The 15697-nt window shown below is 49.3% G+C and overlaps 2 protein-coding genes across 2 annotated transcripts in view; one reads left to right on the plus strand and one right to left on the minus strand.

The window, feature by feature from the left end:
* The window catches only part of PLK1 (polo like kinase 1), an 11987-nt gene extending 4180 nt beyond the window's left edge, over positions 1-7807 (plus strand). The window contains exons 5-10 of the mRNA XM_008055567.2: positions 1955-2174; positions 4469-4624; positions 6382-6459; positions 6646-6800; positions 6899-7081; positions 7307-7807. Coding sequence (XP_008053758.1) covers positions 1955-2174; positions 4469-4624; positions 6382-6459; positions 6646-6800; positions 6899-7081; positions 7307-7513 — 999 coding nt within the window. The 3' untranslated portion in view covers positions 7514-7807. The remainder of the gene's footprint in view (positions 1-1954; positions 2175-4468; positions 4625-6381; positions 6460-6645; positions 6801-6898; positions 7082-7306) is intronic.
* Positions 7808-7981: 174 nt separating this feature from the next.
* The window catches only part of ERN2 (endoplasmic reticulum to nucleus signaling 2), a 19958-nt gene continuing 12242 nt past the window's right edge, over positions 7982-15697 (minus strand). The window contains exons 14-22 of the mRNA XM_008055571.1: positions 12646-12727; positions 12264-12453; positions 12086-12185; positions 11795-11994; positions 9323-9470; positions 9109-9236; positions 8422-8545; positions 8272-8339; positions 7982-8173 (exon numbers count right to left, since the gene is read on the minus strand). Coding sequence (XP_008053762.1) covers positions 7982-8173; positions 8272-8339; positions 8422-8545; positions 9109-9236; positions 9323-9470; positions 11795-11994; positions 12086-12185; positions 12264-12453; positions 12646-12727 — 1232 coding nt within the window. The remainder of the gene's footprint in view (positions 8174-8271; positions 8340-8421; positions 8546-9108; positions 9237-9322; positions 9471-11794; positions 11995-12085; positions 12186-12263; positions 12454-12645; positions 12728-15697) is intronic.

The raw sequence follows: 15697 nt of genomic DNA on the forward strand, positions 1-15697 counted from the left end.
AAAAAAAAAAAAAAAAAAAGAAAGAAGGAAAATGGATTGTCTGAATTTAAAATGGCCTCTGCCACTTAGCAGCCAAAACACATTGACCAAGTGGCCTGCATCTTCTGAACCATAGTATCCCTTCTACAAAATGGAGTTACTGCCTCAGAGCACCTCACAGAGTGTCTGCATACAGTAAGAGCTCATAGACTTGTGAACCAGTGTGAATCCAAGGGCTTACCAATGGCAAAGTGGTGTGCATTTTCACAACCAATGTTATAAATGCATTTATTTTATTTTATTTTGTTTTTTTGAGTCAGAGTCACCCAGGCTGGAGTGCAGTGGCATGCTCATGGCCACAACAGCCTCAACCTGCTGGGCTCATGCGATCCTTTCGTCTTGGCCTCCCAAATAGCTGGAACTAGAGGCACATGGCACCACACTCGCCTAATTTTTTGATTTATTGTAGAGACAAGGTTTCACCAAGTTGCCCAGGCTGCTCTCAAACCCCTGGGCTCAGGCAGTCCTCTCGCCTCTTGCCTCCGCCTCCCAAAGTGCTGGGATTATAGGCATGAGCCACCATGCCCAGCTGGTATAAATGCATTTAAAGGAAGTCTAGCACATGACTGCTTTTAAGTTTAGTGTCTTTGTGTGAAGAACCCTGTCACCATAATGACAGACATAGTCAATCTGTCACAAGGTGTCAGTGCACGGTGAGAGCATGGAGTGACTTGTCTCAGTTTCCTCATTTGCAAAAGAGATGATGGAGATCCCTAACCTGTAGGTGTTTTGGTGAAGGCTAAAGAGTTAAACACAGGAAGTGCTTAGAATGCTTTCCTGGCCAGGCTCGGTGGCTCAACCTGTAATCCCAGCACTTTGGAAGGCCGAGGTGAGTGAATTGCCTGAGCCCGTGAGTTTGAGACCAGCCTGGGCAACTTGGCGAGACCGCATCTCTACAATAAATCAAAAATTAGCCAGACATGGTAGTGTGCACCTGTAGTTCCAGCTACTTGGAAGGCTGAGGCGAAAAGATGCCAGAGCCCAGCAGGTCGAGGCTGCAGTGGCCAGGAGCGTGCCACTGTACCCCAGTCTGGGTGACAGAGTGAGGCTCCAACTGGAAATAAGTTAATTAATTAATTAATTAAATAAAATAAAAGGTGGGTATGTGCAGAGAAGAGCGAGAAGCCAACAGACGCTGAAGCATAGTGAAGCAATAGGGGATACCAGGTCAGGGAAGTAGTAGAAAAAAAAAAAAAAGAATGCTTTCCTAACACGTAGTAAGTGTGGAGTTGATGCTAGGCTGTTACTGTGGCACTTTAAGCTTGGTGCTGTCTCCCCATTTTACAGATGTGGATACAAAGTCCCTACAAAGTCTGGGGCATAATTGGAATTTAAACCCAGGTTTTTAGAACCTCAAAACCTGTGTTCTCAAGTGCTACTCTACTGTGTACTCAAGGGCAAATTTCAGGGGGGAAATTACTCCAAATTACTCTTTCTTCTTTTTTCTTTTTTCTTTTTTTGAGTTGAAGTCTCCTCACTCTTGCCCAGGCTGGAGGATGACACTGGCTGGGTGGCACGCTCCAGGCCACCATGGCCTCAACCTGCTGGGCTCAGGCAGTCCTTCTACCTCAGCCTCCCAAGTAGTGGAAACAACAGGCATGCACTACCATGCCTGGCTAATTTTTTTATTTATTGTAGAGATGAGGTCTCACCAAGTTGCCCAGGCTAATCTTGAACCCATGGGCTCAGGCAATCCTCTCACCTCAGCCCAGATTATTCTTGAGTTTCAAGAGGAAGGAGTAAGGATCCTTCTCACAACTTAGTGTCAATACCTTTCAACTCAGGAAAGCCAATATTGGAGCAAGTTCTAAACCATAATGTACTTGAGACTGAGGATGGGGCCCTGCAGTCCCTTTGTGGAGCTCTACACTTCGGGTCCCCCTCATGTCCGTTTATGGCTCTCTCTCTGCCTCAGCACATAAACCCCGTGGCTGCCTCCCTGATCCAGAAGATGCTTCAGACAGATCCCACTGCCCGCCCAACCATTAATGAGCTGCTCAGTGACGAGTTTTTTACTTCTGGTTACATCCCTGCCCGTCTCCCCATCACCTGCCTCACCATCCCACCGAGGTTTTCAATTGCTCCAACCAGCCTGGACCCCAGCAATCGGAAGCCCCTCACGGTCCTCAATAAAGGTAAAACAAGGGTCTGGGCAAGATGGCAGACCCCCAGAGAGAGCCCAGGCTTTAGGGGTGTGTGTGGCTTACTCCTTGGTCCCCTTAGCTCAGGTGAGAAGCAGGGCAGGCCTTATTTTTAAATCTGCAGTTTTCGTGCCGATCTGCTCCTCAGCCCCGTCAGGAAAGATAGACCTTATCATGGCTGGATAAATCCACTGGGTCCGAGGAGAAAATGGACTGAATGCCAAGGCTGGAAAGTTTTTTTTCATCACTTGTTTAGAAAATTTTTAACATCACTCTTATGTGGTTCATTGAAAAAAATATGGAAATCTTCAAATATACACAGAGCATAATGCAATGGATCTTTTCATATCCACCAAATTCAGTCATCATCATGATTTTGTCATATTTGGTTCACTAGTATTTTGTTTCTTTGAAGTATTTTTAAAGTTAACCCCAAACATTTTGCCATTTTATCCTTATCTCAACTCTGAATGCATCTCTTAAAAATGGTGAATATTTTCTTATAAAACCATAAAGCCACATGCCATGGCTCAGGTTGCCATTGCTTCTAGATCTCTTCAGAGGACAGAATTAGGAAATACATATAGCAGAGGGCTGGAGTTTATGATGATATTTCTGATTTCCCCCCTTTTAACATTTTATTTTGATATTACTTCAACCTCATGAAAAAAGGTGGAATAAACAAAAACTCCTAAAATCCTCTTTTACCCAGATTCACCAGTTACATTTTTACATTTGGTTTATCAGTCTGTCTCTCACAGTGATAATCACATTACATGACACAGTTACCAAGTTTAGGAAATTTAACCTTGAAATAGTATTACAGCAACCTTTTTCTCCACCGTGGAGTTACTGCTTTTCTTTTGGCAATTTTTAAGTGTCTGATTGAGACATAATAATACATTTTTACTTCTTTGATTTATACTTGTATTTTTTTTCTCTTAAACTGGAAATCTTATTGCTAATGTACTTAAATTTTCTAGTGTATGTAAATGAGTTCCTGTTGTTGTTATTTCATTATTTTATTTATTTATGTTTTTGAATCTGAGTCTAGGTTTGTCACCTAGGCTAGGGTGCAGTGGCATGCTCATAGACACTGCAGCCTCGGCCTACTAGGCTCAAACAATCTTTCCACTTCAGCCTTCCAAGTAGCTGGAATTATAGGCATGTGCCACCACGCCTGGCTAATTTTTTAATTTATTGTAGAGATGAGGTCTCACCAAGTTGCCCAGGCTAGTCTTGAACCCATGGGCTCAGGCAATCCTCTCACCTCAGCCCCCTGGGCTCAGGCAGTATTCTTGCCTCTGTCTCCCAAAGTGCTGGAATTACAGTCATGAGCCATTGTACCTGGCTACTTTCTGTTATTAAATGATATTTTATTTTTTTGCATTCTTACTTGTCCTTAGAATATGTTTCACTAAGGATATATAGTTTGTTTTTTCAGAAACAGTCACTTGAAATTATTTTTTTCTTTCTTTCTTTTTTTTTGAAGTAGCTGGAACTACAGGCGTGTGCCACCATACCCAGCTAATTTTTTGCTTTATTGTAGAGATGAGGTCTCACCAAGTTGCCCAGGCTGGTCTCAAACCCATGGGCTCAGGCAGTCCTCTCACCCAGGCCTCCCAAAGTGCTGGGATTATAGGTTTGAGCCACTGCACCTGACTGAAATACTTTTTTTTAAATGTGGATATATGACCAATTTGATGTGCAACTTAAGTTCATTTGTTTCCATTTTTAGGGATTACATTTTTTAAAATTTTATTTTGGAATAATTTTAAGCTTATGCAGAAAAGTTGCGACAAAAAAGACTTTCTAGAGAGTCAGTATCTCACATAACCATAGAATAATGATTAAAACTAAGACACTAACTCTGGGATATACTCTTGACAAACTCCAGACTTGGACTCTATCAATTTTGGTTTTTTCACTAATATCCCTTTTTCTGTGCCAGGTTCCAATTCAGGACCCCACATGGCATTTAGTTGTCATTGTCATGCTAACCTTGATGACTCAGTGAAGGTGACATCCAGTGGATTTTTCCACTGCAAAGGTAGTTTTCTCCCTTGTGGGGAACAATTTTGAGACTCTGAGCATCCGAAGTTCTGTGGCCTCACTGTGAGCATATGCACCTGTCACAGGAGCACTGCAGCTGCTGCTCTGATTACCTGGCATGGACTAGTTCCCCCAAAGCAGCAATAAGTAGAAGTTTTTCTCTGGGAGCAGCATGCCAACTGTGGCAGGGAGTTCTGTGCCCCTCCCAGCTTCCCCTGTTTTTGTTACCTGCCTAGGCATGGAGAACCCCCTGCCTGAGCGTCCCCGCGAAAAAGAGGAACCAGTGGTTCGAGAGACAGGCGAGGTGGTCGACTGCCACCTCAGTGACATGCTGCAGCAGCTACACAGCGTCAATGCTTCCAAGCCTTCAGAGCGAGGGCTGGTGAGGCAAGGTGGGTACTGGAGGCCTGGGCGGGGGAAGTCTCAGCTAACAGTCTTGGTGATGTGTCCAGGCCTGTCTCCATAATACCTGTGGGTCCCCTATTGTCCTGTTTATCAGAATCTAGATGTGTTAGCCTGATACCTGAGGCTCTGCATGGTATGGCTCCTGCCTTATTTTTCTGATCTGTGTCTTCTTTTTTTTGAGTCAGAGTCCACTTTGTCGCCCAGGCTGGAATGCAGTAGCATGCTCACGGCCAATGCAGCCTTGACCTGCTGGGCTCAGGTGATCCTTCCACCTCAGCCTGCTAAGTAGCTGGAACCACAGGCACACGCTACCATGCCCTAATTTTTTGATTTATGTAGAGATGAGATCTCTCCAAATTGCCCAGGCTGGTCTCAAACCCCCAGACTCAGGCAGTCCTCTCGCCTCAGCCTCCCAAAGTGTGTACCGGGATGACAGGCATCAGCCACAACCCCTGGCCTGATCTGTCGTCTTTCCCTAGCACCTCAAAGTGCCACCTTCATACATCTGCACAGGCTGTTTCACCTGCGTAGTGAATTCCTATTCATTCATTGAGACCATCAGGGTTTTGGCCCTACTGCTCCCCGCCTCGAAATGCACTTCCTACAAACGCTGAGTGGTTCACACTCACCTTCTTCAAGTATTTGCTCAGTGTTACCTCCATGAACATTTCCCTGGCCCCTTTGCTAGCACTTCTTACCTGCTTCATGGTTTGACATTTCTCGCCCAACAATCCAACATTTCTTCCTTTGTTTATTGTATTTAAAATAAAGGATTGCCTGTAATTCTGGCTACTTGGAAGGCTGAGGCGGAAGGATCGCCAGAGCCCAGCAGGCCGAGGCTGCGGTGGCCGGGAGCAGCCACTGCACTCCAGTCTGGGCGACAGAGTGAGACTCCAGCTCAAAAAATAAATAAATAAATAAAATAAAATAAGGGATTTGTTGTGTGCATTGAACATCACATTTTGAGGTATTTGGAATTGTCTGCTCACAGCTGCTTAATCACTCCAAACTGGAAAACTACTAGATCATGTCAGCAATTGACTCTTACTGTGATGGAAGTAACTTACATATTTTGTCAATACTTTTGATTTGTCTTTGTCCCTACAACTACAGTGTAAGCTCCATGAGGCTGGGTTTTTGTTTTGGGGGGGGGGTTTGAGTTGTAGTCTCACTCTGTTGCCCAGGCTGGAGTGCAGTGGCACACTCATGGCCACTCCAGTGTCGACCTGCTGGGCTCCGGCAATCCTTCGCCTCAGTCTTCCAAGAAGTCAGAACTGCAGGCACGTACTACCACGCCTGGCTAATTTTTGATTTATTGTGGAGACGAAGTCTTGCCAAGTTGCCTGGGCTGATCTCAAACTCACGGGCTCGGGCAATCCACTCACTTTGGCCTCCCAAAGTGCTGGGATTACAGGCTGAGCCACTGAGCCCAACCAGGTTTTGTCTCTTGCTCATTCTATGACAGTGCCTGGCACACAGCAGGCCTTCAATAAATGGGTCAACTTGAATGAAGGAATGAGTGGCACTTGGAGTGCTGTGCTGTAACTTTCTACTTAAATGTCATCTGCTGTTGCTTGTCTGAGCTTATTGGCAACAGTGACCCTGCTTTGCTCTTCTGTGGGACCCCAGGCCTCTTGGCTGGGCCCTGGTAGGGTCCCTAGCAGGCTCCCTGGTGTGGGCCACATGAGCAGTTCAGAGGGGAAGAGGCTGGTCCTCACTGCTTGTCTGTCTGTTTCTGTCTCAGAGGAGGCTGAGGATCCTGCCTGCATCCCCATCTTCTGGATCAGCAAGTGGGTGGACTATTCGGACAAGTATGGCCTCGGTAGGTTTCTTCCAGAATGGGTGAGTGGCTCAGGATAGCCCTGTGAATAAAAGCCTCTGCCTTTTTTTGCTCCTAGGTCTTCTCTCAGTGCTCTGTCATCTCCATCCCAGGTCTCTAGCTCCAGCTCTCAGTGCTCCCCCAACTTCCTACTTCTCCCTTCTGAGGTTTCCCTCTACCTGTCCCTAGGGTATCAGCTATGTGACAACAGCGTAGGAGTACTCTTCAATGACTCGACACGCCTTATCCTCTATAACGATGGTGAGAGTCTACAATACATAGAGCGTGATGGCACCGAGTCCTACCTCTCTGTGAGTTCCCACCCCAACTCCTTGATGAAGAAGGTGAGTGCTGGCCAGCCCAGTGGCGTGGTGTTTCTGGGAGCAGGACTCGTGCTGGGACCAGACTCCAATTCTGGAATCCTCCCTCAATTTTCACGCAGATCACCCTCCTTAAGTATTTCCGCAATTACATGAGTGAACACCTACTGAAGGCAGGTGCCAACATCACACCGCGGGAAGGTGATGAACTGGCTCGGCTACCCTACCTGCGAACCTGGTTCCGTACCCGCAGCGCCATCATCCTGCACCTCAGCAATGGCACCGTGCAGATCAACTTCTTCCAGGTAAAAGCTGGAGGTGGACGGGGCAGTAGAGAGTTGGGGTGGGCTCTGTACCTGGTGGGGCCCATGGGAGTTGAGTGGGAGTGGGTTCCTGTCCTTGGCAGCAGGCAATAGGCAGGAAAAAAGTGAGGTGGGGGACTCCCCCTCCACCAACTGGGGTACTTTCCTCCCCTCTCCCCACATACACCAGCAGCTGGGATCTTCATTGCCCATCCCCCTCTCTTACAGGACCACACCAAGCTCATCCTGTGCCCACTGATGGCAGCCGTGACCTACATTGATGAGAAGCGGGACTTTCGCACATACCGCCTGAGCCTCCTGGAGGAGTATGGCTGCTGCAAGGAGCTGGCCAGCCGGCTCCGCTACGCACGCACGATGGTGGACAAGCTGCTGAGCTCACGCTCAGCCTCCAACCGCCTCAAGGCTTCCTCCTAGCCTCCCTTCCCAGACTGGTGCCTCTCTTCATTCCACCAGCACCTGGGGCCAACACTGGCAGCTCCCATGGTGCTGTCCTTGAAAGTGCCTCCCAGCCCTGGGGGCTGGGCAAAGCTGCAACATCCTTGCAGGTGGGGTTGCTGTGTAAGTTATTTTTGTACATGTTCTGGTGTGGGTTCCATAGCCTCTTCCCCTTCCCCTCAGCCCCACCATATGAATTGTACAGAGCATTTCTATTGAATTTGGGACTGTCTTCGCTTTGGCTTTATATATATTAAACAGATGTGAATCTTCCTTTTATTCTTGGATTCCCTGAGTAGTCATGGGCTCGGAGGGCAAATCTCTGCTCCAGCAGCCCTGGGCAGTCAAGCCTCTTTGCCAGTCTCTTCTGATGCCGAGGCCAGCCTTAGCTGTGAGCCCAACTTTTCCACCAGCCAACATAGAGGCCACCTCTGTGGCCAGCCTGTCTCAGCTCCCAGCAGCCTCTGAGACTGGCAGATAGTAGGGCAGGAAAAGGCTCTCGGAGGCGCAGCTCTTCATGGCGCGGTGCGTGTGGAGGAGCAGCCGTGGGAAGCGGCTTGTGAAGTACTGGACGAAGCTGTCAGGAACTTGACCCAGGGCCTGCCGTGCCTCAACTGGAAGCTCCCTGTAGTGGTGCTTCTGAGGGGTGAGTAGGGCAGAGAGCTCTGGCTCAGCTGTGACCAGGCCCGCCCAAGATCCAGGCCCCACCCAGGTCCCACCCAGGTCCTAGAACACACCTTGTTTCTCATAGCACGGAGCAGGTCTCGCACTGATGTTCCCTTATATGACCGGAACCTTCTCAGATCTGTGGGTAGGGAAATCAGTGGCAGAGCTGACCCTGCTGGCTCCCCTCCAGCCTTCCAGTCTCGCCCAGGTGTGGCCTCTACCTGTCTGCAGCGGCATGGAGATGTGCTTGTGCCAGTTGTTGCGGACTACCACATAGCCTCCTGCCTCCAGCGCCCTCACCAGGGGCTCCTGCTCAGACTCCTTCTCCAGCCAATCGCTGACGTCCTAGGACCCCATAGAGCTCCTGAGCCTCGTGACCGTGCCAGAGGCCACATGGCCAAGAGTGCATCAGATGACTTAGGGGAATGGTTTAGGTTATCTGATAAAGATCCTTGCCTCTTAGGGAGTGCAGCTTCTTCGTACCACACTTCCATGTTATCTACCACCAACCTATAAGGTAGGTACTGCTGTCCCCATTCTACAGATTAGCAAACTGAGGCCCAGAGGTACAGTCTCTTGCTCAAGGTCAGTCACATGAGTGGAATGGGCTATCTGGGTACAGGCACAGCATGAATGACAACTCAGGTGGGAAAGAATGGGTCTATTCCCATACAAGGTGCTGCTAGGACTAGCAAAGCTGGTGAGGAGTGGACTGTTGGAGTGGCAGGATGACAAGAGTATAGGAGTCCAGGCTGTGTCCTGGTTTAGATAAGCAGCCAGGCTGCCTGGGCCAGGTAGCTCTTCCTGTTTTCCCCTAGCCAACCTGACACCCCCCTTCTCATTGCTCAGGACCCAAAGTTGGGACTTTTGCCCAAATTATGGCTGCACATTCTAAGTTTCCCTCTGACCTGGAAGAACTGGAGTTGTTTGGCTCTGCTCCAAAAGAAGGGATGGGCCAGCACCTGGGGAGCAGAGGGGCGTGCCTGCGGCAGCGGGTTCAACATGGCTTCAACTAGGTCCTGGGCAACAACCTGGTCTGGAGATGGAAGTGGAAGGATGGCTCGGGCCTGCCCCATCTCGCCCTCCTCCCTCCCTTCTCTGCTGGGCCCAGCGCTCCCTCACCGTGGGCCTCTTCCTCCAGGTGAGCCAGACAGGGAGCTCCCGCAAGAATGTTTGCCTGGCGATAAAGACTCTCTCCAAAGGGGTGGCTGCCACCGGAAAGCACATAATAGAACACGCAGCCTGCTGAGAAAATGTCCACTGCGGTGGTCTGGGGGCCAGAGAGGTGGGTGTGAGAAGAAAATCTCTGCTTCCGTGAAGTCAGCATGGCTTACTCTTCCCACGGGCAGATAGGCAGCCAGGGGTTTGGTTCTCACAGGAACTTCAGGGTACTTCCTGGGCAGCATCTCTGGTGCTAAGTACCCTCTCATCTTCACTATTAAAAGGGACCTGTGGTTTTCATCTAAAACCCCCCTGTCCTCACTGAGCTTCTAGTTCAGGTTTCAAGCTTCATTCGTTCCTACAGGATGCAGGCAGGTAACATGACTGGGTGAGGCTGGCCAGGCATGAGGCGAAAAAGCAGTGGCGAGGTCTGTGGTGACCTAATGAGCCCTGTCTACAGGGGCAGCTGGTCACTAGCTCCAGCTTTTTGTCACCAGAGAACTCTGCCAGGGTGCCAGAAGTGACTTTTTAACTAAAAGATGAGGTCAGCCAGGCATATGGCTCACGTCTGTAATCCTAGTACTTTGGGAAGCTGAGGCAGGAGAATTGCTTGAGCCTAGGAATTAGAGACCAGCCTGGGCAACATAGTCAGACATCGTCTCTACAAAAAAATTAAAAAATTAGCCAGGAATGGTGGCGCACACCTATAGTCCCAGCTACTTGGGATGCTGAGGAGGGAGGATTGTCTGAGCCCAGAAGGTTGAGGCTGCCGTGAGCTGTGATCATGCTGCTGCACTCCAGCCTGGGTGATAGAGTGAAAGCTCAACTGAAAAAAATAAGAGATGAGGACTTGCTATATTACCCAGGCTGGTCTTGAACTCCTGGGCTCAAGTGATCCTCCCACCTTGGCCTCCCAAAATGCCAGGATTACAGGTATGAGCCACCACACCCAGCCCAGAGCTGACTTTTTAAAATAATCCAGAAATCTAGATTTTTATGTGGAATTTCTCAAATGTTAAAGTATTGGCATCTAATTAAAAAAATAAAATGTACATCTGTGCATTTAATCTTGGGGCTTCAGGTCACCACTTTGAGCTTTCTCTGGACTTGAGGAGTGGAGATGGCTTTGCTTAATGATTGTCTTTTTGTGTTATTGTCATCTCTTTCCATGACTTCAGCTTCTACCCATACACTGCCACTCAAAATCTTTAATCCTGAGGTCCCAAACTCAAGTGTCTATGTGAGTCAGACACTGCTTGTGCTCCAACTAAATTAGATTAGCTTATCTGAAGCTCCCCTAAACCCTTGACATCAGTGGTTCTTTTGTTTATCTGTTTCTTTTTGAGTCAGAATCTCACTCTGTTGCCCAGTCTGGTGTGCAGTGGCACGCTCACGGCCGCTGCAGCCTTGACCCACTAGGTTCAAGTGATCCTTTGCCTCAGTCTTCCAAGTAGCTGCAACTACAGGCACATACCACTATACCCAGCTAATATTTTGATTTATTGTAGGATAAGGTCTCTCCATGTTGCTCAGACTGGTCTCAAACCTGTGGGCTTAGGTAATCCTCTTGCCTTCACCTTCCAGGGTGATGGGATTACAGGCATGAGCCTCCATGCTCGGCTATCAGTGATTCTTGAACTTGACTCCATATTAAAATCATGTGGGTCCCTATCTCAGGCAGATTAGGTCAGAACTACCAGGTGTGAGGTTTAGCCATCTTTTTTCAAGTTCCCTGGCAATTATGAAGCATAGTGAGAATTGAAAACCATCTTCAGGTGTGGTGGCACACACCTGTAATCTCAGCACTATGGGAGGCTGATGTGGGAGAATTGCTTGTGGCCAGGAGTTCAAGACCAGCCTGGGCAACAGTGTCTCTAAAACAATGAAAAAATTAGCCGGGTGTTGTGGTGCGTGTTTGTAGTCCCAGCTACTTGAGAGGCTGAGGTGGAGGATTACTTGAGCCCAGGAGTTCGAGGCTGCAGTGAGTTATGATCATGCCACTGCACTCCAGCCTGGGTGACTAAGAGAGACCCTGTCTCAGGAAAAAAAAGAAATTCTAGCTCAGGGTTTCTCAACTTCAGCACTATTGACATTCTGTCAATTCCCTCTGTAGGGGCTGTCCTGTGCATTATAAGATGTTTAGCAGCACCCCGGGCATCTACCTACAAGATGCCAGTAGCACTTCCCTCCTAAACTGTAACAGTCAAAAGTCTCCAGACATTGCCTAAGGCCCCTGGGTAGCAAAATAGTTCCTGACTATGAACCACTGCTCTAGGTAAGAAGAGATAAATTATGCCCTCTTTAAGATGAAGAAGCAGAAACTCTGAAGGAGTGGCTGCAGGTCATAGAACAAGTGACATGGAGCCTTGTCTGGAGGGGAACAGAGAGAGGGGAGAGCCATTATCTGGTTGATGACTTGATGGGAAGACTCACTGGACTGCCTGGTGGCAGGAGCTGCAGGAGCTCAGGCGCCATCCAGCCTTCTGTGCCAGGGATGCCTGAGTGGAGGCTAAAGCTACAGCGGCCTGCTGGCAGCTTCTTACAAAGGCCGAAGTCCGAGAGGACCACCCTGCTTGGACCCTGGCCATCAGGCCCTGCGATGAGAATGTTGCCTGGCTTCAGGTCCCGGTGTACTGTGAGAAAGGAGCAGAGAGGGAGCAGGTTGCTCAGGGAGAAGGCAGTGGGGCAAGGATGGGCAGCGAGAGGCAGGGGCACGGCTGGTACCTATGTGTAAAGAATGCAGGTGGGCCAGGCCAGACATCAGTTGCCGCAGCACCATCTCAGGCTTCAGGTCCCCACGGTCCAGGTCGGGTTTTTCCACGTACTGAGGGGCAGCAAGGGACAAGGCATCTGTCTCCAGCCCAGGGTCTTCTCATCGTCCCTCCCTGAGCCCCCAACACACCTCCTGCAAGGATTCCTGGCAGAGCTCCAGGGCAATGTAGTGGAACTGGGGTCCCCTCTCGGTGCAGAAGTAGCGGAGCACATTGGGGTGCCTGTCAGACTCTTGCAGCAACTGGACCTCCCGCCGAACCAGGCCAAAGCATTCACGGAGGAGCCGCTTGACAGCCACTGCCCGCCCCTCAAACTGTCCACTGGGAGGTGGGTAATGGGGGCAAGGTGCATTTAGAGCAGATAAAGGAAAGAGGGGGAAGGGGGCCGGGGGACCGGTGAGCAAGGCATCAACCTCTAACCACCTCAGGGAGTCTTGGAAAGAATGGTTCTCAAAGGAATAGTAAGGGCTGCGAGCCTCATGTCCCCAGCCTGGGCTCCTGGCTGCCACTCACCGGAAAACAAAAGTCCCACCTGCTCCACGGCCCAGCACATCCTTCGGATTGAAGGAGATCTTCCCCACCACAGTGAGCTCAGCTAGGGGAGAGGAAGGTGGTTGTTCAGGGACCTGCCTTGCCTTTCTCCGGACTTTCCCTGATTCCATGCTCAGCCAGGTGCAATGGGTCAGAGCAAGACCATGGGCACTAGACTGTCTGGGCCCAACACCTGGTGCCACCACTTTTTCTTGGTGTGGACTTAGGCAAGTTACTCACGTACCTGCCCTGTGTTCTCATCTGTAAAGCAGAGCTAAGGTGACCGATCCTGTACCGTATTATCACGAGGACTGAGTGGACAGAAGGGTAGGGGGGTGTTTGCTCTATTATTGTCTTGTAGCTCTCTCCCTCTCTCCACATCTTTTGCCCAGGTTTCTTTCCTTTACGTCCTCTGTCATTCTCCCCACTGCTGCCACTTGTAACTGAATGCTTTTAACTGAGGTTGAATCAGCTTCAGACAGGAAGGTGAGATTTGACAGTTGGAAGCATCGTGAGCATGGACATCATCACAGAAGACACTGGCCCAGCCCAGAAGGGAAAGCAGTGGGCATTTGGAGGCTAAGCTGACCCAGAGTTAGCTCTAGGGTGAAAGGGAGCCCCCAGTAGGCCTTGGTTTCCCATTAAGATGGGTGAAGTTAGCTCAGGTGGGCAAGGTCTATGGGTTGTGACAGTGATGGCTCTTCCACTTGGGTAGCTTGTGAGAGGCTTCTCTGACCCAGGTACGTCTGGGCAGGCTGTTCCCTGCTTAGCTCCAAGGGGCACTATTCATGTTGCAAAATACATATGGCACCCCTAGAGTGGTGCAGTGCAGAGCATTCTACTTAGGAAGAGCACCAGCTTCTACTTCAACAATCAGCTCTAGGAAAGCAAGTGAAATCAGTGTTAGGGATCAGTGAAAAAGCACCACACAGACTTCATCACTGCTCTGGGTTACCCTCTTCAAGCTCATGCTCATGTCAGCAAGATGCAAGTGATAGCCTAAATTGGTGTACCCTGGACTTTCAGAAGTGGGTTCAGGGCCTGGCTGGGAGCACATCACCCACACATAGGAGAGACAGGCAGCTTGGGACGTAGGGACAGAGCTGCCTGACAGCCTGTTTGAACAAGCCCTGCTCCTCTGACTCCAGGTGAGGCCACCCTTCCAACACTTCTCTGTGCTGGTCATTTAATTCTGTTGGGCTCCCAGTCTCTTGTGTGTCTACCTTCCCTGCTCTTGAAGCACTCAACATGGAATGGGTTAGATGTTTCAGAGCACCCTCGATGCTAGAGAGAGGCAGACTTAGGGCCACAAAGACTTTGAAAGTAGAAATAATGAGCTGGGGAGTTCAATCTGCATGCCTGGATATTTGCTGTCACTTGGCTCCTCTTTCTGCATCATTATAATGGAGACACAGCAAATGCAGGAATTAAGTTCTAAAGTAACCGAACGTTGCCATGTCAAGGGAAAATGGCAGACAGAATTACCTCTGGAAATCCTGAACACACATGATGCACTTCACTGCTTCCTTTTAGGCTGTTTGTTGAACACCTAAAGTCAGCCACATCCTTTCATAAGTTTTTGGCAGGGCCTGAGCAGGGGCACCATCCCACAGATTAAGAGCACATGCTAGAACCACTGAGCTGCCACTGACTAGTTTTGAAGGCTGCGGCGGGTAGGTGTGGTGGGGGAGGGGGCATCACTAAACCTTTCTGCTTCATTTCCTCTCCCATAAAAGAGGCATTACAATAGTATCCACCTCACAGAAATGTTGTATCATGAGTTAATACATAGGAATACAGGCACCATCAGAATAGTGTCTGGTACACAGTAAGTGGGGTGAGTATTACCTAGCCCCACCCTGAGCCAGTAAAATGAAAAGAACTGCAATAAATGTTAGCTCTGGTTCTGCTGAATTGTATCCATTTGACGTTGGATATATGATGCAGTCAGCGATCCTAAAGGATGCCAAGCATGTGTAGATGAGTTTGTGTATGTTAAATGAGAGTAGGATGTGACTCCATTGTAAATTTTCTAGACCATAAAGAGGCCATGAGGACTTTGACATGAACCATTCTGGAGAAAGATGGAGCCTGGGCTGTCTGAGGAGAGCCTCAAGCCACACTCATCTCTCTGGAGTCAGGATGTCCAGGGAAATGTGTGGGTGTTTTTCTTTTCTTTTCTTTTCTCTCTTTTTTTTTTTTGAGTCAGAGTCTCACTCTGTCACCCAGGCTGGAGTGCAATATCATGCTCATGCCTACTGCATCCTCAACATGCTGGGCTCAGGTGATTCTTCCGCCCCAGCCTTTCAAGTAGCTAGGACTACAGTCCCGCCCCACCATGCCTGACTAATTTTTTGATTTTGTAGAGATGAGGTCTCACCAAGTTGCCCAGACTGGTCTTGAACCCCTGGGCTCGGGCAATCCTCTCATCTCTGCCTCCCAAAGTGCTGGGATTACCAGAGGTGAGTCACCACACCTGGCTGAGATGTTCATTTTGAGTGCAGTGGGGTGGGTATTACCTGGCCCCACCCTGAGCCAGTAAAATGAAAAGAACTGCAGTGCCTCAGGGCTCACGCAACTCTGCTGTGAGACCCTCTGAAAGAGCTGACCCCAAGGAAGGGGCCTATTTCCCTTTGGCAGAGGCACAGCAGGCACGGAGGTGAACACTGGGAACAGCCCTGGAGCATCCAGCCAGAATGGGGTGCACTTCAGCATGAAGAAGTGACAGAAAAGTGGGCCAAGGCATGAGGACGTGGTTTGAGTAGTGGCCAGGAGGTGCCAGCACCATTGCAAAGAGGACAGAAGACATGAGCCCTGCCTGGAGCCAAAGAAGCAGAAACAGCAGTCTGAGCTGATCAATAAACACATGTGAGAAGCCCCAGAGCCTCCCAAAGATGCCAGAGGAAGCATGAACAACTTATTTAGAGGATTAAATTGAGGGGAGATGAGAGAAGTGTTTAAAAAGTAAAGAGCAAGCCGGGCTTGGTGGCTCAGCCTGTAATCCCGTGCTTTGGGAAGCTGAGGTGAGTGGATT

Source organism: Carlito syrichta, unplaced genomic scaffold (genome assembly GCF_000164805.1).
Source record: "Carlito syrichta isolate Samal-C Ts95f unplaced genomic scaffold, Tarsius_syrichta-2.0.1 Scaffold301885, whole genome shotgun sequence".
NCBI lineage: Eukaryota > Metazoa > Chordata > Mammalia > Primates > Tarsiidae > Carlito > Carlito syrichta.